At 32.8% G+C, this 22,707-nt stretch overlaps 4 protein-coding genes across 8 annotated transcripts; all 4 read left to right on the top strand.

Annotated features, from left to right (window-relative positions):
- The first annotated feature begins 389 nt into the window (after nucleotides 1-389).
- Nucleotides 390-12,044, top strand: LOC144847385 (uncharacterized). Of its 5 annotated transcripts, none has more exons than XM_078703704.1 (13): nucleotides 390-545; nucleotides 3,005-3,033; nucleotides 3,851-3,921; nucleotides 4,164-4,283; nucleotides 4,455-4,587; nucleotides 5,758-5,934; nucleotides 7,520-7,648; nucleotides 7,779-8,018; nucleotides 8,356-8,414; nucleotides 8,717-9,605; nucleotides 10,223-10,623; nucleotides 10,734-11,023; nucleotides 11,181-12,044. In XM_078703704.1, the coding sequence occupies exons 3-13, from the start codon at nucleotides 3,868-3,870 to the stop codon at nucleotides 11,296-11,298; spliced, it is 2,610 nt and encodes an 869-aa protein (XP_078559830.1). In that variant the 5' UTR covers nucleotides 390-545; nucleotides 3,005-3,033; nucleotides 3,851-3,867; the 3' UTR covers nucleotides 11,299-12,044. The 5 variants fall into 5 exon arrangements, with proteins under 5 accessions (XP_078559830.1, XP_078559829.1, XP_078559828.1 ...); XM_078703703.1 differs by having other exon boundaries at nucleotides 2,839-3,033; XM_078703702.1 differs by having other exon boundaries at nucleotides 2,564-3,033.
- Nucleotides 12,045-12,219: 175 nt separating this feature from the next.
- Nucleotides 12,220-13,128, top strand: LOC144848905 (uncharacterized). Its single transcript, XM_078705856.1, has 3 exons — nucleotides 12,220-12,462; nucleotides 12,570-12,751; nucleotides 12,953-13,128. The coding sequence occupies exons 1-3, from the start codon at nucleotides 12,302-12,304 to the stop codon at nucleotides 13,126-13,128; spliced, it is 519 nt and encodes a 172-aa protein (XP_078561982.1). The 5' UTR covers nucleotides 12,220-12,301.
- An 852-nt stretch (nucleotides 13,129-13,980) lies between these two features.
- LOC144848904 (uncharacterized) lies at nucleotides 13,981-15,613 on the top strand. Its single transcript, XM_078705855.1, has 4 exons — nucleotides 13,981-14,187; nucleotides 14,295-14,470; nucleotides 14,673-15,082; nucleotides 15,348-15,613. Exons 1-4 carry the CDS (start codon nucleotides 14,027-14,029, stop codon nucleotides 15,573-15,575), a joined length of 975 nt encoding a protein of 324 aa, XP_078561981.1. The 5' UTR covers nucleotides 13,981-14,026; the 3' UTR covers nucleotides 15,576-15,613.
- A 359-nt stretch (nucleotides 15,614-15,972) lies between these two features.
- On the top strand, nucleotides 15,973-21,342 carry LOC144848200 (meiosis 1 arrest protein-like). Its single transcript, XM_078704912.1, has 12 exons — nucleotides 15,973-16,036; nucleotides 16,592-16,749; nucleotides 17,064-17,237; nucleotides 17,590-17,703; nucleotides 18,276-18,411; nucleotides 18,624-18,707; nucleotides 19,043-19,131; nucleotides 19,221-19,340; nucleotides 19,715-19,828; nucleotides 20,021-20,248; nucleotides 20,808-20,936; nucleotides 21,113-21,342. The coding sequence occupies exons 1-12, from the start codon at nucleotides 15,985-15,987 to the stop codon at nucleotides 21,281-21,283; spliced, it is 1,569 nt and encodes a 522-aa protein (XP_078561038.1). The 5' UTR covers nucleotides 15,973-15,984; the 3' UTR covers nucleotides 21,284-21,342.
- Nucleotides 21,343-22,707: the final 1,365 nt, after the last annotated feature.

The following is a 22,707-nucleotide window of genomic DNA, read 5'->3' as shown; positions in this document are numbered from 1 at the left end:
ATTTCGAATTGATTGAAATTCTTATTAATCGTTGATTGACAGACGGTTAGAGGCAAAAATAATTACCGTTGAAAATTACACAAACTAAACCTACAGTATATAATGAGAATAAACTTTTCACACCGTAAGGTAAGATTTTCACGTAGGCCGCGCCTACCTGTGAAATTTTCGAACCCCATCCGAGGATTTTTCTTCAGCACTAAACCTATATATAACATATAATAGCTGTACTGTTAGTGCAAATGTATACTGTTGAGTTTGTCATAAAGTGTTTGTAATAATATTAATTTCCAAAATTCGTTCCCTATATTCGAAATTGGGCTATTTCGTCAAGAAGAACCTGGCAATTAGTTTATGACGTCATCAATATTTCAGAAAACTCGAGCGAAGAGAGCTGCTGATGTGACACTTTCAAGTTTTAATTTTCTCTTGCGTTTTTGTTCGCTTTTTGTCCATTTTCTAGAACAAAAGTACATGGTTTTGTAACTTTATAATATAGTACTACACAATTTGGTAATACCCATGCCCAATATAGTGTTAAAAAGGTAGGAATAATGGATTCGTGTACCGTTTTTGCTGAGGCTAAGCTAGGCCAGGCTGTTTCGTTGTGTTCTAGGATAAGGCCTAGCCGAGCTAGAGTAGTAGTAGTAGTAGTAGGAGGAGGAGCCACTCGTTCAGTTCAAGAGATTTGGCGGTCTCGGGTTGCCTTACCTAGGCCTAGGGTTATTGGTCTAAATTGCAGTTGGGTCGGCTTATTATAATATACTACTACTTAGGCCTAATCTAGGCCTAGCTAGAAATAGATAGAAGGTAGGGCATGCAGTTTTATTTGGAGGGATGTATTGTAAGAATAGCCTAGATTCAGTTTTCATCACAAACGCAAGTACTGAGAGTAAACAAAAAGTTGGACTTCTTACGATTAGATTCAGTTCAACCCTAACCCAAACATCTATTTAGAATGAACACAACAGGCTACTACTAACCTAGTGATGGCTGGCTTGGCTGTGCTTGTGTGTTTATATGTAATATATAAATATTTATGACACATGATAAGGCCTAGCATAGAGATAGGGGCCTATTATAGTGATATTATAGTTCACTATAATATCTCTATGGGCCTAGGCAGGAATAAAAAAAATTGTCTACAAAATTGTTTAGGTTTCTTGACTGGTTTAGTTGTGGAGGCACAGTACTTGTCAATATATATATAAAATATTTACAGTTTATATAGGAAGCAGAACAGATCTTCAGTTCAGTAACCATATACACCTGAACAAATGTATCAAGCCTAGGCATATATAAAAAAAAACACTATTTTATTTTACAATATTAAAGCCCCCTTCCCTACGTTTTTTAGATCTAATTTAAGATCACAAACTATATTTAATGTAAAAATAATACTATATGGTCCTATTACGATAACTTTTTTCGTCTTTAAACGGTTAAAAATGTGAAAAATAAGTCGATTCTAATAATTATAGCGGCCCGCTATAAATCCCAAAATGCATTGCGCGCGGATTGATATTTTTGTTTTTCACCTGTAATTCGGCCACTTTTCGATCGATCGTGAGGCCAAAACAAATGGAAGACTCCTAACTTTTCAGCGAAAATACCGGGTTTTCCCCAATTTGTATCAACGGAGTCTGGCAAAAATAGATAGACAATTAAAGCAGCAACTATACAACGCCAGGCTAGGTATATAGCTAGCGTACGATGTTCGTACGTTACCGATGTTTACCAGCTAGGCCTACAAAACTAAGCCTAGCTAGGCTAGGCCTAAGACCGTCCACGAGAGGTCGATCGCCGCGAGCTACTTAGGTAGTGCATTGTTTCTCACTTTTTATCATAATTTACCATAAAACGTACATTTAAGACAAGGAATGACATGGTTTAATGTTTTTAAAGTGATATATATGTATTATTTTCCAAAAAACGTCCAAAATTGAAGGGAAGGGGTCTTTAATTTAAGTGTACTGTACAGAACAGTATCAAAACAATAATAAGCAAACAAAATAACAAATATCACTGGTAATTAGTGATAGTTAGTGAAAGTTAGTTTCATAAATTGTCATGTGTATTTCAATGTACAATATTTTATTTACACCTCCTTTTACTATAGGACCTAATACATAAATCATTTAATTTAAAACATCTCTTGACTGTTTTGTTTAAATCCCCCTAAACTTAACCCAAAATAATCCTTACTAAAAGTCAAATCTGGTGGTGGTCGTTCTTTCACTGTGTAATCAAACGCACTAAAATACTAAGAAATATTAAGGTGGTTGACGCCACAACAAGTTTGCAAGTAAAACGGCTAAAGGATTGAGATCAACTTTGGACTACAGTACATGTGTGACGTTTTCTTTTAATGTGGACTCAAAATGTGGACTGTGTAAACTGATTATTGATTTTACATAGAAGTACAGAACTGTCAACAAGTTTTGTAGCAGTTTGTTTTCTAGTAGCAAGGACAGCGTAGCGTAGTAGAAAGGATTCAATAATTTAATGACCAGTTTGTTTATTCAAGATTTAATTTTTTTTCTGTTAAATTAAATTTCATCAGAAGCTGATCAGTATTCATCTACGAAGATTGTTGCCATTCATTTAATTCCAGTTTGTTTAACTTCATTGCGAAACAACTTTACCAAAAAAAAAGACAATTTTAGAAGTTTATGCATTATCAAAGAGTTGCTTTCTAACTGCAGTACAGAGCAAAAATAAATCACCCCTTTTTAATTAAATACCTAGCACCAACACCTATTCCTTAGTAATTTTTATTTTCATAGTAACTTCATAATCAATTCAATCGTCATAATATTTGTTATTTGGGACAACAAGGTTCCCTATTCCAAAATTAAGCAACAGTTTTAGAAGTTTAAAAGCGACGAAGAGATTCATGAACAATTAATTTAATTTGGAAGAAAACTGTCCTGGAAAAAGACTTTGAATTTTGATGGAAAAAGATAAATAGAACGTTTGATTGTAATTGTTTGTCATTTTGTAGTTAACGGTCAAAGGAACATCATTGACAAGGTAAGACCCTGTTTACATTCACTACTTCATATAACGGAATGACCTTAAACCCGTAGGTGACATTCATTGTCATGCAGTCAGCGTAAATTGATGACAAATTAAATTGATTATGAATACACAAAAACCTTGATTTATGGCAACAAGCACACTTTAATAATTCTCCAAGGAATTTTATACTCGCAATCTATCTAGAAAATTCAGATACTCAATTTAACTATTTCATTAAAAATTAAATTGATATTGCCAAAAATAGAAAAGTGAATCCAATATATTTTGTAGTAATTTTCCATTGATTTATTGATGCTTTTTTTTATGTTGTTCAATCAATGGTTTTTTTTTATAATGATTAATATTCAGTATTGAGTAGACGCTACAAGTTTTGAATCATGGCCTACCAAATAATTAAATTGTTTGTTTCATGGGAAAATGTCTTGTATAGTACCTTAGGTATCCCAAAAGATGAGTTTTATGGTATTACAATGACAGTATGAAGAATTATTTTACCATAGCAGCATTTATTTGTACTCTGAAGAAATTAATTTTATATTTTAAAATTAATTATTTTGGCCTACTACCAAATAATTTTTTTTAAATTTGATCCATTAGACTAGCCAACACCATCATCCACTTCTATATTTACTGTAAAATTGTTATGTTTTGCCCTTTGTTCTTTCCATGTGTGTCCTACCATGGTACAGTTGGATGGGTTCTACAGTATGAATAATTAGTTTAAATACAGTTACAACACTTACATGAATTTATTTGTATGCAGTAGAACAATGAATTTTTCTTTAAAATTTATTATTTTTTTCTCTAGATTTGTTTAAATAAAGAATGGATCCATCTGGACAAGATTGTTATTATTTTTATTACTCCACGTGCACAAAGGTAGTTTTAATTTATAAATAAACTTAATAGTTATTGTGATTGCTGTGAAATGTTCAGTAACTTGCAGTAATACCATATTATAACATAATCTCTGTCTCACTACAGGTAATACTATTTTAAGCTCCATTGATACCGTTGACTGCTACACAGTAGTCAATATTTTGTTTGACAGCTAAATGCAATCATGTTATTGTAAACATAATCCTAAAGAAAACATTCTAAATTTGCTATTTTTTTTCTAGGGTGATGGCTGTCCCTTTCGACACTGTGAGGCAGCCCTTGGCGTGGAAGTTGTTTGCACCTTGTGGAGAGCTGGACGCTGCTATAAGAAAGCCTGCCCCTACAAGCATATGGAACTAAGTGTAAGCTAGTAATAATTAATCTAGAAATTAGAACATTCAGTAAAAATACTAATGTTTTACTGTACTTCTATTCCAGCGTATGATGTGATGTATAAAACCACAGCTTCCAAAAACTTGATTTATGATATTATTAATATGTTGTGATAAAACATTTTTGGCATTTTTTATTAGAAAAATCGGGCAACCATAGCATGTTTTTGGGAAAGTAAACCTGGAGGATGTAAGAAGCCTTATTGCCCATTCAAACACTCGTCACAGCAAGATTACACAAATTTATCATTAGAAGAGATAATTCAACCAGTTGGTAAGTCATTACTAGATGTAATACAGCTGTTCACTAACCCTTTGTAAAAACATTTGTACAGCTTTTGCCCGAGTCTTACCATAATACAAAGTGACATTTTTTTTTTCATTATACAAACACAATTGAAGAATGTTTATCAAAAGGAGAAAAAACGTAACTAAAGAATGTACACTAACCGATTTTCGGTGACATTTTATAACATAATAAAATGTGAATGGGATTGAAAGACAGAGAAAAACTGAACCAAAAATGATCTGACAATGAATCCTATTGTGTATTGAAGAATGCCAAATATGTTATTCAATTACATTCATGAATATTCATTTTAACATTCAATTACATTCATGATTATTCATTTTAACATTCATGAATATTCATTTTAACATTCATGAATAGTCATTTCAACATTCAATTGTCACTTAAAAATTAAGTAAAAAGGTTATTGAACCGAGTTAATCTAAACCATAATAAATGACTGTCAGAGAAAAACTGAACCAAAAATGATCTGACAATGAATCCTATTGTGTATTGAAGAATGCCAAATATGTTATTCAATTACATTCATGAATATTCATTTTAACATTCAATTACATTCATGATTATTCATTTTAACATTCATGAATATTCATTTTAACATTCATGAATAGTCATTTCAACATTCAATTGTCACTTAAAAATTAAGTAAAAAGGTTATTGAACCGAGTTAATCTAAACCATAATAAATGAATGTCCTAGCAAAGACCTTGCGTTGACTAAAACTATAAGTGAACAGTTTCAATTAATCCAGTTTTATTCAGGCTATTCTAAAGAATGACATGCATCATACATAGTACTTAACTCATTGTGCCACTACAGTATATGACCTTCTTAAGTACACGGTAATTGAACACTTCTGCCCACTGATAAGTTGTACGTACTTAACTGAGGAGCTATCGGAAGTGTGCGCTAAACACATATGACTTCTTGAATGCGTAATTTAGAAATTTAAAACTTTTCATTCACTTATTACGTAACAATGAGCTATAACAATGAAATGTCATTTGTACGATCTACATTTACAGTTTGGTATGTGTGAATTAAAATGACCTGACTTATTTCTACAGTAGGTCATCCATCATCATCACATCATTGATATAATATTTTTGTTTTTGTTCATTTATTATTAAATAGGCATAAAAAGTCCCATGATGCCACCACCATCCAAATACCATCGTACCCATTTGACCAATCATATGGTTCCAAAACCAAAGATTGATGACAGCATCAAGACTGACGAGATGGAGGTAGCCTTCTCAATCCAGACACCTATCATAGATCCCGTAGTAGTACGACCCAATGACAGTGAAGGTAACCATTGTGAATAGTTATTTTTACGATGAGTATAGAAAATTTGTGAGGTGTAAAAAGCATCCCCGACCAAGAAACCGAGACACTAAACTTATTTAAAATATTTCAATGAGATTCAGCTGTAATATACAAAATGTATTCCATTGTGAATAAGCATTTTTAAAAGGTCATGACCTGGGAAATACCTAATTATAAATTGAGGAATTAGTATAGTGGAAGTTTATTTATGCGAATTTAGCCTTAATACTAATAATCAGTCAGTCGTTTTACGTGCAGAATGAATTTTAATTTGCAATAGTGACTTGATTGTAAATAGGCTTTAGGTATTTATTTATTACAGTGCGTTACCCTGTTCATCGCATAAAAAGTACAAGTTTACAAATGGCCTGCTGGCTGACTGATGTTCCAGCTTTATTGTGTCAGAAGCTTTTTCCATGTTTTGCCACCTCTTAGCACAATAAAGCTCTGTCCACACTATCAAACTAGTTTGACAAAATAAGTGTGATGTGCCCAAATATGGTAGTGATATGCCCAAATATGGTAGTGATATGACATCATCATGTCCATATATTGGCACATCACATTTTTTTGTCACATAAAATGTGATAGTGTAGCCAGAACTTGCTTCTTGCTACTTTTTATATTTTTGATTGTTTGCTTAAATAAAAATAAATAAAACATTAATCTTTTTATTTTTATCTTATTTACTTCTTTTACTTTATACTTTTATACCTTTTAACTGGATTATTTTGAAAAGCAGTTTTACTAAGTATTTACTGAGAATGCAATCCAGTCAAAAGAATATCCTTGCACCATCTATCATCCTCCTGCTTGCCATAAAGTAATTGAGTTTCTTATAGGTTATTAAAACAGATTAAAAGAGTATTATTGATATAACGTTGGCCACATTTTCTTAGTATTGACAAATGAGCTGTTTTTGAGAAAAAAAAGACAAAACAATTTCATGTTATCATTAAACTTGCTAGATAATGTGGAATGTCAGACGATACTGACGTGATACATTATTTATCAAATTCATTTATTACACTGCTGTATTTTATTTTTTCTTTTTCATGCATCATTAAATAAACATTATTATTAATTATACAATACAAGGGCTAACTTCCATCTCATTAGTATAATTATTACTTTTTTATTTAGACCATAATACTATCACAATCACTGTACAATTAATTAACACTATTTATTAAGAAGCCAGCGCAGTGTCACAACAAAAAACACTATATTGATCTATGATGCAGCATAACCTCATCAAATGATTTTTTAACAATATACTGTATAAATTTCAAATTTATTTATAAAATGTGTAATACAGTATATACGTATATACATATTTTTACATTGCAAATTGCCAAAACATAAGAAATAAATTTTGTTAGAATAAAACTAAAAACTGTATTTATTCTTTATATTATCATTTTTAAAACTAACTCCAAAAAACGACAGGCAGGCAATGATTCAACTTTTCGATCTTTATTTAATCATCAGGAACTATTGCAACATAATCAGTCATCCATTGGTTTTTATAATCATTTAAATAGATTAAATTTGTTTGTTTTCAAAGATGAAACCAGTAGTGTTGAAGGTTCACCGGTAACAAAGCCGATAGCACGAACCGTGCAGTCACCAACGAAGCATCCAGTCCGTCATGCAGTGTCGGCAACTATGAAACCCATCCACCAGCAGACACATGGTTATTATTTTATTTATTATTTATTTAAAAACAATGAAATTCAGTAAAAAACTTCAAAATTTATCAAAGTACTGTACAATAAAATTAAGGAAAAAGTTAGTACAAATTATTTTAAAATTTCAAATTTCAGACGAAAAATGTGTCAGCAAGATGGAAGGTGTAACTGACATAGATGATTTAACAACTGGACAGACAAGTCTACAGACTGTGGAGGAAATGAAAAGAAAGAGGGCGCTAAAGAGTCTTCAGACTCGTCGTGAACAAATTTTGTTGCCAGAAACTTGTGAAGAAGATGAAACAAACGAAGAAATGAATGGTGCACAAATAAAAAGAAGAAAAATAAACAATGCTGTGTACAATGTACAAAATAGTAAGTTTAAAAGATCTACGAGAAGCTCCAAAACCTTTTTGAAGGATTAAAATAATAATTAATGTACGATCCTGATGAGTAAAAATGTTGTTCTGGTATCCAATTTTGTGTGTTTGTGTTTACATAAAATAGAAATCTATTATTTTGAATAATAAAACATTTTGTGGAATGAAAGAAAGAAACTGCATAATTGTGACCGACCTATGTGCGAAACAAGGTTCTGCACAGTAAAAGAAGTTAATGATTCTACACAATTAATTCATTATTTGACATAATTGTAGTGCATCTATTGCACTTCTAGTGAATAAAAGATCGACTAATTTTTTTTCTTTTTCAGGAATATCAGATAGGTTAAAACAGAGTCAAAGCAACACACAGGTCAGCCTAAATCTACAGGTATTGTTGTTTTCATTCATTGTTAATAAATTAATAATTAAAAAATATATATTTTACTGTATATTACTGGGCATTTAGAGGTTTCGATATGCCTGTTAAATTTATATCATACAAGTATAATCTGGCACCCTAACGTAGGCTAAATTGAGACAAAGGACTTTAGTAAATCCATTGTTCAAGAATCCAAGTATAATCCTACCCCTCTATTTTTTCCCCAAATTTTGTAACCAGGACTATTCAAATATATTTGTTTTTTCTTCTTTTTTTTGTATAGTACATGTTCTAACTTATTTTAATTTCAGAGTGAAAATGATATACAAAAATATTCAAATCTTAAAAAATTCAAAGAACAAATGAAAGAAAAGCAACTTAAGAAACAGCAAGAAATTAAAGAACAATTAGGAAATATATTGCCCGTCGTAGATCCACTCCCTGTAGAACCAGCCCTAACTTTAAATACAGCAAAAAAAATATCAAAGAAACAAACATGGAGAGAGAAAATGAAGGAAAACCAACTTAAAAAGCAAGAAGAATATCAACAATTGCTGGAAAAAGAAGAAAAAGAAAAAACCGAGAATCAAATTGAGGAGATTGTAGAAGAGAAACGCGCCAACATTGGGGTTAAGCTAAGCTGGAGAGAGAAACAAAAGCAAAAACAAATAGCGCTACAAGGTAAAATAAAGAAAGAACTGGTAGATAGTTCACAAACTGTAGCAGATAGAGAACAAGTTTATGTGAAACGCAAGCTACCACTGTCAAATTCCAAGCCGCCTAGCATAAAGATAGGAAGAGCTAGGCCAAATCCTAGACCTTCTCCTAAACATTCAGATACAGAAGTTAGTAATATGCTACAAGAAACGGCAAAGCCCAAATCTAAATCGTTTGTGGAAATGCGAAAGGAAAAACGATTACAAGAACTAAAATTGTTAAAAGAACAAGGAGTAATCGGTGAAATTGATGAAACAAATATTTCGGGACGATCGATTTCACAATCAATAATAGAACCTGCGTCTGAAGAGAAAAGAGACATTGAACCTAAAACAACAGAATTGGAAAACATTAAGATTAAATCATTAAAAGAAATACAAAGTGAAAAGAATGGAGAGAAACATGATGAAACGAAGGATAAGGAAGAGAAAGATGTATCAACGACTGAAGGAAAGAAGACAAAAGAAAGTCAAACAAAACAAGGTAAAACATTTTTAGATATTAAATTTGATCAAACAAGTACTGTAAAGCTTGGTTCCCACTAGCGACGCAACAAAAGGACGTAACGCAATGAAAGTGATTTGACCAATCACAAGCGATGGATTAATCGAACAGTGGCTTGTCATTGGTCATCTCGCTTGCATTGCTCGTACGTCCTTGCGTTGCGTCGCTAGTGGGAACCACAATTAAATACAGTACTATGTAATTTTGATTTTCTGTCTGTGAAAGTAAGATTGAACCCAGATTGTTTTAATAGGAGACAACAGTAACAACCAATATACATCTACTGTATTTAATTAAATCTTAATATCATCCATACATCTTCCTACTCTGTTGTATAATAATATGTTGGCAGTTTGTAATGAACTTCATTTGTATTGGTAATTACAATGGCGGATAGCATTTACGTTTTAACAAGTTACTGATAGTGTCTAGACAGCTTAGCAGACCTACAGGTTGCAATGTTCACATATTTTGGAAAGTTTAAATTAAATCTATCTAGTTTAAATCATTTAGTAATTACATTTGTCAAAATGATAAGCTCTGTCTACACTATCAAAAAAATAACTGTAAAGATAATTTTTTTTTTTTTTTTGCAGTTAAGATAAAGCGTTCAATGGAGGCCTCTTCAACTACCAGGCCTCGATTAAAACGCAAGCCAGCGTCATCAATTGTGAGCTCAGCTTCCGTTGATAAGGTAATGAAACTTACAACACCAGATTCTACAACACATTCCAGAGCTGAAGTAGTCATAGCAGACACAGACCAACGCGATTCAAAGGTTGCTCTATCAAGTACAAAAGAGGCAGAAGCAAGCAGGTCTGATGCTAGCCATGGTGATGCAAGTCTAGCTGATGCAAGTCCAGCTGATACAAGTTTAGGAGACTCCAGGCTAGCAGAAGCAAACGTTGTAGAGAGGACAGCAGGTACAGGTCTAGAAGTTAAAACAATGACAAAAGAGCCCACAGATCAACAAGCAGTAGTATCTTCACAAGTTGAGGTAACTATTGATTGTTTTTACAAACTAAATATATGAACAAACATATTCTAGTATTCTTATATACTTAAAATTGATCTAGTAAATTAAAACTTATGTACTTTTAATTCCAGGATGAACCATCAAAAGAAGAACAGAGTCACATTGATAACACTAAATCTAGTCTCCAACATCGAGATGTGATTGACAGCACTAAATCTAGTCTCCAAAATCCAGAAGTAGACAACATTGACATTCCAACATCCACAGAAGCAGTACTGAGTAACACTACTACCTCCGGTAAATTATCCAGTTCTGCTGATGTTACAACTCAGGAGCATGTCACAAAGGTCAAACCAAGTCGAAGGTCAAGTGTGGGTCGCCGAAGACATTCAAGTAGGAAGTCATTAACTGAACAAAATAGGTATGAATTACTATGATTTATTGATCTACCACCCTCGTGAAACATTTTTGAAATAAAATAAATAATATATATTAATTTTAAATTAATTTAGAAATCAATAAATTGTCTACTCTCAATATTATTTATGTATTTCTTTTATTATTAATTTTTTTTTCAGTTTGGATCAAGATGATGATGACCTTGATGACCTTTTAGAAAGCTCATCTGTTGGTGACGATGATGACGTCGGCAGTGATGCTTTACTCGATGAAATTGATGCGTTGCTCAATGATTAGATGTCAAAGGTCAACCTAACAATGCAAATAGCGAAGCGTGATTCTATGAAGTGATATGTTTTGATTTATCTAATCTCATTCCAAATTGTGATTAGAATAATAGATAATAATGTAACAAGAGTTTCTTAGAAGCTAAATTATTTGCAAAACAATTTATATTGCTTGTTCATACATGCATTACATTATCAAAATTGACGACATTAATATTTTGTTTTTGTATAAAGTGGTTTCTATTATTGAATATTATATTATTGACTATTATATAATTTGTTATTTCCATAAAATATACAAAATAAAGCTTAATGGCATGAGCGTTACTATATTTATCTCAACAAAATATACACGTTATAGAAGGCTCAACCAAAGTTAAATTATGCAAAATGTCTGCATGTTGTTGATTGTTCGGTGGTAAAGTAAATTAAAACGATAATAAAAATCATGAAAAGTCTAGGCCTAATACTAAATACTATTAGCAGTTTTAGTTATCAATAATTATAATTGGCTGAACTGTAAATTAAATATGTCAAATTGTAATAAGATTCGGCCTAGTTATTTCAACCCATTTGACTTAATTATTCATATAATTTTACATAATTGTCAGTTTTAGAAATTTAATGATGTTAATTTTGCATTCATAGGCCTATTATTAATTTGTTTTGTTATAATTAAATTAAGTTGTAAAAAATGGAATGTATAATTTTAATACGAGTGTTTCATTTCAAAGACCGGGAATAAAATCATTGTTGATTAGACAAAAAAAAGCTTTTAATACTAAAATTATTTGTTTTTTGGTATTCCTAAAAATATGTGTAGTATCCAGCATGCAATGTATTACACGCGTACTTAAATTGCGCGTTCGCGCGTAAACCCGGTAGTAAACGCGTAATTTTAGTTGCTAAGTACAATAAACGGCAAGCTCTCTGATCTTGTTCACCCACCACACCCCACTGGACCCCCATGTCGAATTGGTCGATGGTGATGTAGCCGGGGTTAAAAACATGTAATGGGGTGCCCAGGATCGAAATTACCACTTGATCCGAACGAGCAAACCGAACAGGAAAAGTGCGCGAATTTTAAAGAAAGAAAAAATCATGAGGACCGCCACGACGTTGAAAGACCCGCTTCGCCCGAAACATCCATCAATGCAGACCAAGATAGACAAAGGTACGTCACTTCCGTAGGCCTACGTTAATTTTTGTGGATATTAAATAAATGAAACCACAAGTTACAGTATTTTGTTTTGAATAACCGTTACACATGGTATCTTTTAGGGATGACCCAAACAGCCAACGTGAAAGAAGTGCTGCTGCGATATATATCGCCAACTTTATCAAGAACTATGAGTATGATGAAATGTGTGACATGTTGAGTACTAGTGATTCTGACGTCAGCAGTTCCGATGAAGAAGAATTGGTTCCACGTCGTCAGGCATACAAAGAAGCACATACTGATGGTAACTATGAAATGATTTTTTTTTTATAAATATACGGTGATTACGATAGTAATTTTGATTATGACGACGGGTAACTATTATAACAAATATGACAATTGATTTTGCCTATGATTTGTTTATGTTGAATTGAATATGAAGATATAACGTTGACTATATGATCAAAGATCAGGATGGTAAATTACTATTTTGCAAAATGTTTAGATTCAGAGATGATATTGAAAAAAGCAAGAAAAAAGAAAAAAACAACATATCAACGCGTAATAAGAAGACCTATAATTGAAGATAACCTTGTCATCGAAGATTTGGAATTCCCTGTTGTACCACCACCTCCCACCAACACCAAGACGAATAGTGCGATCAAGTCTGAAAATAGATAATAATGTAACAAGAGTTTCTTAGAAGCTAAATTATTTGCAAAACAATTTATATTGCTTTTTCATACATGCATTACATTATCAAAATTGACATTATTAATATTTTGTTTTTGTATAAAGTGGTTTCTATAATTGAATATTATATTATTGACTATTATATAATTTGTTATTTCCATAAAATATAGAAAATAAAGCTTAATGGCATGAGCGTTAACTATATTTATCCCAACAAAATATACACGTTATAGAAGGCTCAACCAAAGTTAAATTATGCAAAATGTCTGCATGTTGTTGATTGTTTGGTGGTAAAGTAAATTAAAACGATAATAAAAATCATGAAAAGTCTAGGCCTAATACTAAATACTATTAGCAGTTTTAGTTATCAATAATTATAATTGACTGAACTGTAAATTAAATATGTCAAATTGTAATAAGATTCGGCCTAGTTATTTCAACCCATTTGACTTAATTATTCATATAATTTTACATAATTGTCAGTTTTAGAAATTTAATGATATTAATTTTGCATTCATAGGCCTATTATTAATTTGTTTTGTTATAATTGAATTAAGTTGTAAAAAATGGAATGTATAATTTTAATACGAGTGTTTCATTTCAAAGACCGGGAATATAATCATTGTTGATTAGACAAAAAAAAGCTTTTGATACTAAAATTATTTGTTTTTTGGTATTGCTAAAGATATGTGTAGTATCCAGCATGCAATGTTATTACACGCGTACTTAAATTGCGCGTTCGCGCGTAAACCCGGTAGTAAACGCGTCATTTTAGTTGCTAAGTACAATAAACGGCAAGCTCTCTGATCTTGTTCACCCACCACACCCCACCGGACCTCCATGTCGAATTGGTCGATGGTGATGTAGCCGGGGTTAAAAACATGTAATGGGGTGCCCAGGATCGAAATTACCACTTGATCCGAACGAGCCAACCGAACAAGAAAAGTGCGCGAATTTTGAAGAAAGAAAAAGTCATGAGGACCGCCACGACGTTGAAAGACCCGCTTCGCCCGAAACATCCATCAATGCAGACCAAGATAGACAAAGGTACGTCACTTCCGTAGGCCTACGTTAATTTTTGTGGATATTAAATAAATGAAACCACAAGTTACAGTATTTTGTTTTGAATAACCGTTACACATGGTATCTTTTAGGGATGACCCAAACAGCCAACGTGAAAGAAGTGCTGCTGCGATATATATCGCCAACTTTATCAAGAACTATGATGAAATGTGTGACATGTTGAGTACTAGTGATTCTGACGTCAGCAGTTCCGATGAAGAAGAATTGGTTCCACGTCGTCAGGCATACAAGGAAGCACATACTGATGGTAACTATGAAATGATTTTTTTTTTATAAATATACGGTGATTACGATAGTAATTTTGATTATGACGACGGGTAACTATTATAACAAATAATATGACAATTGATTTTGCCTATGATTTGTTTATGTTGAATTGAATATGAAGATATAACGTTGACTATGATCAAAGATCAGGATGGTAAATTACTATTTTGTAAAATGTTTAGATCCAGAGATGATATTGAAAAAGGCAAGAAAAAAGAAAAAAACAACATCATATCAACGCGTAATAAGAAGACCTATAATTGAAGATAACCTTGTCATCGAAGATTTGGAGTTCCCTGTTGTACCACCACCTCCCACCAACACCAAGCCGAGTAGTGCGATCAAGTCTGAAAATAAACCGTCCACAAGTAACGAGACGATAAAACCACGCGACGATATACCCCACGCGAGTGGTGTTAATAAGAATAACAGTAGGCCTACAGGTGGTACAGAAAAAACAAATGATGATATATCGCTTGAAGAACAAAAGTCGAGTGTGGAGGAAACGACGCCCATGAACGAAAACGTGAAGAAAGATGACCTTACTTGTGTCATGTGTCAACAAGAACAACAACAACAAGGCAAGAGTGAGGTACGCCCTACACTAAAATATACATATTTCTCAACTTTGTCTAAGTACTCTCACTTGCACTGATGAAGGGCTAGTTGCCCGAAATCTCTGCAAATTTTTCTGGCTGTTTTACTCAACGTTTTACTTTATCGTTTTGATTTAGCTTTTGGCTTATTTTATTTTGTATCTCAATTAAGATCCAGCCACTGATATCCACAGCATTGTCATTTGTTCAGTAATTTAATTTATAGCTCTGTACTTATGCTGTATACATTTTTTCTCGTAGGAAGAACAGGCAAAGCTTCAGAAAGTGTTGTCTGTCGAACTTGTCACTGAGCGTGATTTCAACCAACGTTATCGAGACGGTGCAGAGAGCCCGGTCGCCGTCGTCGGTGAACGTCGCAGCTCGATTACTACCCGTCGTCTTTCTGTCGCACAACCTCTACTTGCTATTCCTGAACAGCATGATGAAACGAGCGACGCATCCGATTGTGATTTCGATGTCTATTTTTAAATCAACTAAAATGACAATTAATGATAAATGATAATTTTGTAATATTTAATAAAGAAATGTTGGTAAAAAGGAACTCTAATTCTATTTTCTTAGTTTTCAGGTCCTCATCATATTAGTAAAACTATTCTAATTATAACATAAACTAGAATGCATATTGACAAAATAGTAACTGATTTTCAAAATAAAAGCGTTTCAAATTAATTATGCAAATGAAAAAAAGAATCGTATACTAAAAAAAAGTACACACTCACAGCGCGGCGATAGTCGTCAAACTTTGATAGAAAGTTTGTTTAGTCGTGAATCCAGTCGTCTTTGATTTGGGATTCCGGTCGGTTTTCGCGATATGACTGGCTCCTGTTGCTGAGCGGCTGGCAGGCGACTTGTGAAACTTCGGCCATGCACATGCAATATGCAGCAGACGAACAAAACAAACAAAAGAATCTTATTTCACAGACAACCAGGTAACAGTTTGTGTATTACAATACAAATAAAATGAATGTACAGATGTTTGAATTCAATTATGAATGAGATTTGGCGTTGTGCTAGCTCCCAGGCCTAGCTAGCTAGATAGCCTACTGCCGCTAGAGGCCTCTCTCTAGCTAGCCTACTAGCCTATATTATTAGTAGGCCTAGACTAGGGCCTAGGCCTACTAATATAGTAGGCCTGTATAGCCTACTTTCTCTCCACTTACTTAGCCTAGGGCTAGGCCTAGATAGCGCCAGACTTTAGTGCAGACAAGTCCTAGTAACTAAGGGTACTACTAGGCTAGTAAAATGATCCATCAAATATCCAAAAGAATAAATAAAATATAATAATTAATATAAGGCAAATTAAATTGTGATTATTTTATTTATTGTTTGTTTTGCAAGAATAAAATATGAAAATGATGAAGTGTAGCACTATTTTAGCCCAACTATTATATAATTATAATAAACTAATAGATAGGCCTAGGGCCTAGTAGATGTATCAATCATCATGAAACATGCTGTCAATAACCACATTTTCTCTTTTCCAGCACATGTGTTGCTAGTTGATTTTACACCACCTTTTAACAACAAAATATGTGCAAACATACACTCATGTTTGGAAGAGTTTTTTGCTCTTGTTTGCAGCTTAGCAGGCCCTCCAAGAGTACCTTACTTCAGTATATCAGCCATTCATAGGTACTCAGAGGTATGTGGCTATTAGTATTATTATTATTAATGTATTAAGCTCATTTGTTTGTTCATAATGTTGTGTGCCAAAAAATACTTCATATTTTAAAACCCCATTTCCTACGTATCCCTATCGCAAACTACATTTAATGAAAAAATAAATTCTAAATGGTCCTATTGCGATAACCTTTTTTGTCTTTAAATTGTAAAAATGTGAAAAATATGGCGATTCTAATAATTTAAGCGGCCCGCTATAAATCCCAACATGCATCTGTTATTATGACTTTTATTTGAAATAAACTACAACCTCAATATTTAATTTTTTTATTTTAGTGTTTGCTTCCGTTACAAAATGTTAGAGGAAACTTTCAACAGATTTACAATGCTTTGTTGGAGTTAAAACATCTAAAAGGTGACATGCATGAGGACCAGAGTACGACATCATTTGGTCAAGGATTAAGAGATGCTGTTTTACAGTTCAATAGGCAGTCAACACATATTAGACAGGTAATTCAATATTTATTTTTGTTGCAGAGAAAAGCTGTCTATCTTCTTACAGGTGCTATCAGAAAACAAAGCTTACACTCTATACTTAAGCTCAGCTGTCTACACTATCAAACTAGTTCATTTGAGAAAAAAAGTGGGATGTGCTCAAATATGATAGTGATATGCACAAATATGGTAGTGATATGACATCATCATGTCCATATATGGGTACATCACATTTTTTTGTCACATAAAGTTTGATAGTGTAAACAGAGCTTTACACTCATCTGTCAACACAAAGCATCGTTATTACAAGGAAACATAATGTGAGCTAAACCAATTTTACGATTGACTTGTTTTTCTTTCTTTTAAGATGAGTGGCTTTAGCACACAGTTAGAGGTTACTGTTTTTTCATGTCAACATGTTAATGTCATTGCGAGACAGATAGAGGCAGCTGCTCAGAGTATAGACTTAGAAATCATCAGGGTGAGTCTACACTGTCTACACTATCAACCTTTATGTGACAAATATATGATATGCCCATGGACATGATGATGTCATATATTTTATTTGGGCATGTCACACTTTTTTTTGTCAAACTAATTTGATAGTGTAGACAGAACTTAAATTAGTCATCAATCATTATTTGCTCAATCTGAGTATTATGCCATTATTTAGTTTGTATTGCATGTTTACACACAAATCCATCCATCAAATATCCAATAGCTCTGTTCACACTATCAAACTTTATGTGACAAAAAAATGTGATATGCCTAAATATGGTAGTGATATGATGTATATATGGGCACTAAGATAACAAAAAAAAAAGGAGAAAAGCAGAGAAAACATTTACTCTGATTCGTTCTGCAGCACTTTGAAGCTGCCATATGAGAGCTCGCCGGAACAGTATTCACAGGAGCTCTAGTAAAAAGGCATCTGTCTATCCTATCCATCTAAAATAAGAAGAAAAAAGATGTTGCTTAAGATTTTTTTTTAAATATCGACTGATGTTGCCTCTTTAATAGTAGAACATTTATTTTCAATTTACTTTATCACAGAAAATTGAAGTAGTGACTGTGTATGAGACAGAGAATGGGGTACCATTGGATGAGAATGACAGCTCACAGAGCACTGATTCAAGTGAAGACATGGCGACCATGATGGATATCATACAAAGAAAATTTTTGCCAAATGGTATCATTATTTCATTATATATCTACAAACAAATCTTACTATTGTTGGATTTAAAATATATATACCAAACTGAAACTACACTGAATTGCCAACCTAATGGCTACAGTAAGCAATTGCAATAAGTGTAATAGTACAGTCAGTAATAGGAAAATCTTTTTTTTACAAAGAAATGTAACTATATTATATATATCATTGATTTATTTTTTTATTAGATACACTAAGCATTAGTGATCACTTCAAACACTGGCTGTATGATTGTGGTACAGATAAAGAATATCTACATCTGATACTAAATGGTAAGAACTGCTAAAATTCCTCCTTTGGGACACCCCCCTATTTAGAAGGACCCCCCACCCCCACCTTTCCTACACTTTACTAAGAAATGAAAAAAAAGTAATAAACACCACAGCCACCAACCAATATTCAGGGGAAATTCCCTATTCAGGGGATGCTAGCTGTAAAATGAACAACAGGAAAATGTTTTAACACCACAGCCAGCTGCTGTTCAGGGTAAACACTGTTAAGAGTACACTTTGTTAGGTACCAGTGGTATCCTCTTAATAGTGGTTCTACTGTTAAACTTTCAATCATATAATTATGTAAAGTCAATAGTTGTGTGTTCTATAAATAGATATTGGTTCAGGTGCGATGACTTTAAAATGTGATATTAGAGAACAGATACTAAGCCCATCACTCCTACCACCAACTGCATCGTGTTATGTAAGTCTCTGTTCGGTTTTTTTTTATCAGTTTCCTTGTGTATGTGTGTATTTACTGAGTGTAACTGTTGTAATTTTATTCTGTTTTAGAATATTTTACCTGAATTGAATTCCTTTACAAGTGGTAGCAAGAAGCAGTCAGCCTCAGTGTCAGTGATACAACTTACTGCTATCAAGTTAGTAAGAGCTAATGGTCTCTGTGAGTCTATTGTAAGTACTGTACAGTCCCACACCTATTCAGGGAAACCCTATTAAGGGGAATTTTATTGGGTCCAATGGCACTGTGGCTGGAATGACACTGTGGTGGCAACGGAGTGTGGTTGTTATGCACTGGTTGCAGTGGCACTGTGGTTGTAATGACCCTGTGTTTGCAAATAGTATGGTTGCAATTGTGCTGTCGTCGCAATACTCTGGTTGCAGTGCACTCAGTGGTTGCAATGACACTGTAGTTGGAATGACCTGTGGTTGCAACAGAGTGTGGTTGCAATTGACTTGTGGTTGCAATGGCACTGTGGTTGCAATTGGTATGTAGAAGGCCTAACCTATGTATCATACCTATTATTGTGAATATTATTCTTCTTCAGGTGTTTGGAATGCCATTTGCGTTGCAGCCCACATTGTGTTGGAAACTTGATTGGGAAGAATTGGACACCAATCAGCAACACTTTGCTGCTCTTTGTCAACATTTACATGAAAAGGTTCGACAACAAAAAGCTGTTATTGATGTACTGATCATTTATTACTAATGTCAAATAAATAAATGCAATTTCTTTATATTAAATGCTATATACGTACAGTACAATGTATATTTTGCCCTTGAAATATACAGATTAATGTACAAATTGAAACTTTGGATACTAAACATTATTTTCCTAACTATTATATTTCAGGATATGGTATTACTGACATGCCAGAACTCAACCACTGATCAGCCAAGTTACGCAGGCAAGACACCAAACCCTAGAGGGCACTTTGTTATTTTACCATCAGAAGGGGGTTCAAGTCTTCTAGTAAAGCCTGTAGCTAGTAAAGAGCTTCTGTTACCACATGGTTCTTCCAATAGAGTTGACAGGGTTGTTAGTGATGCTATGGAAGCAGTCGGCTCTCATCTTGAAAAGGTAATTAAAAAATGATTAGTTGGGTTCTAAAACTCTGTCTACACTATCAAACTTTATGTGATGTGCCCATATATGGTATTGATATTCCCAAATATGGTAGTGAATGACATCATCACGTTCATATATGGGCACATCACATTTGTTTGTTGCATGTTTGATAGTGTAGACCAGGCTTAAAGCTCTGTCTACACTATCAAACTTTATGTGCTGTGTCCATGATGACGTCATATCACTACCATTTGGGCGCATCACACTTTTGACTTTTGATAGTGTAGACAGAGCTTAAGAAAATGTGATTTTCGTAGCAATTAGCCTATTGTAATTCATATGAGAGTTTTAACTGTTTTATTAGTATTGTTATTTAAATTGATTCTTCCTTTAACTTAACTGATGCTTCTCTCCTTTGATTTTAATTAAAGTTATTTGCAATCCTGTGAATAAAATATTTTTTTTTAAATGGAAAGAGGACGGGATCCTTTGAAAGGAAGTGTGTTGTGTGTGCGCGGCAATAATCTAATGTTCTAATGTTAATAAATGTTACTCCTTGATGTATTGACAGCTAGAAGTGTGTGATGTACTCAATCCACTTTATTATGTGTCTAATCTACACCAAACATTAATGTCACAATTGATGAAAGGTAGTCAATGGCAACAGAAGAGAAAAAGCAACAATAAAGATCAAAATAAGGTAATAAGAGATGTTTAAATATACAGGACTTCATTTTAAACTTAATTGATAATAATTAAACAACAATTAAATTGCATTAGCTTGGTATAAAGTATAAAGTTCAAATTAGAGTTGGGGGAAAAACATCTTACCAATAATATAAAAACTTGTCTAATATTATTTGTTTAATATTGCAGCCAGCTAAAGTGATGAATGTAAAAGGCCGAACAAAAGGTGTGATTATGACGGCATCACTAAAATCCGGTCATGTGACCAACTCATCATCCAATGGAAGTAAAGCAAATAACACACGCCCAGGTTATAAAGAAGCTGCTGTGAGTAGTCGTGAGTTTCCAACAGAGTTATAAATTGTAACACTTCACTTCGGACAAAAGATAGTGGTCTTATGGACTTATAGTAACCAGTTATGTCGAAAAACAATAGTACAGGGATTTTTTGGACTATTTAAATTAAATTATTATGCAATAGCCACTTTTTAGAATTTAATTATTATACGATAATATTGCTATATATGTGCATATATTGCGTTATAATCATCTTATAGAGTGTTTATAACCAGTTATATCGAAAAAGAAAATGGTCGAAATTTTGCTATTTTTGGAAAAAATTCCTGAACTATAGTACAGGGATTTTTTCTAAAAATGGCCAAAATAGCAACTTTTTAGAATTCAATTATTATACGATAATATTGCTATATGTGTGCATATATTGCGTTATAATCATCTTATAGAGTGTTTATAGCCAGTTATGTCGAAAAAGAAAAGGATCGAAATTTACCCATTTTTTGAAAAAATCCCTGAACTATTAGTACAGGGATTTTTTCCAAAAATGGCCAAAATAGCCACTTTTTAGAATTCAATTATTATACGATAATATTGCTATATGTGTGCATATATTGCATTATAATCATCTTATAGAGTGTTTATAACCAGTTATGTCGAAAAAGAAAAGGGTCGAAATTTGGCCATTTTTTGAAAAAAATCCCTGTACTATAGTACAGGGATTTTTTTCGAAAAATGGCCAAAATAGTCACTTTTTAAAATTTAATTATTATGCGATATTATTGCTATATGTGTGCATATATTGCGTTATAATCATCTTATAGAGTGTTTATAGCCAGTTATGTCGAAAAAGAAAAGGATCGAAATTTTGCCATTTTTTGAAAAAATAGCCAGGGATTTTTTCGAAAAATGGCCAAAATATCCACTTTTTAGAATTTAATTATTATGCGATAATATTGCTATATATGTGCATATATTGCGTTATAATCATCTTATAGAGTGTTTATAACCAGTTATGTCGCAAAAGAAAAGGATCGAAATTTGGTCATTTTTTGAAAAAATCCCTGATCCCTATTAGTACAGGAATTTTTTTCGAAAAATGGCCAAAATAGCCACTTTTTAGAATTTAATTATTATGCGATAATATTGCTATATATGTGCATATATTGTGTTATAATCATCTTATAGAGTGTTTATAACCAGTTATGTCGAAAAAGAAAAGTGTCGAAATATGGCCATTTTTGGAAAAAATCCCTGTACTAATAGTACAGGAATTTTTGTTTTAAATGGCCAAAATAGCCACTTTTTAGAATTCAATTATGCGATAATATTGCTATATATGTGCATATATTGCGTTATAATAATCTTATAGAGTGTTTATAACCAGTTATGTCGAAGAAGAAAAGGATCGAAATTTGGCCATTTTTGGAATAAATCCCTGTACTATAGTACTGGGATTTTATCGAAAAATGGCCAAAATAGCCACTTTT

The sequence above is a fragment of the Antedon bifida genome, chromosome 7, assembly GCF_963402885.1.
Source record: "Antedon bifida chromosome 7, ecAntBifi1.1, whole genome shotgun sequence".
Lineage (NCBI taxonomy): Eukaryota > Metazoa > Echinodermata > Crinoidea > Comatulida > Antedonidae > Antedon > Antedon bifida.
The sequence above is the reverse complement of the archived record's forward strand: the minus strand, read 5'-3'. Positions and strand labels throughout refer to the sequence as shown.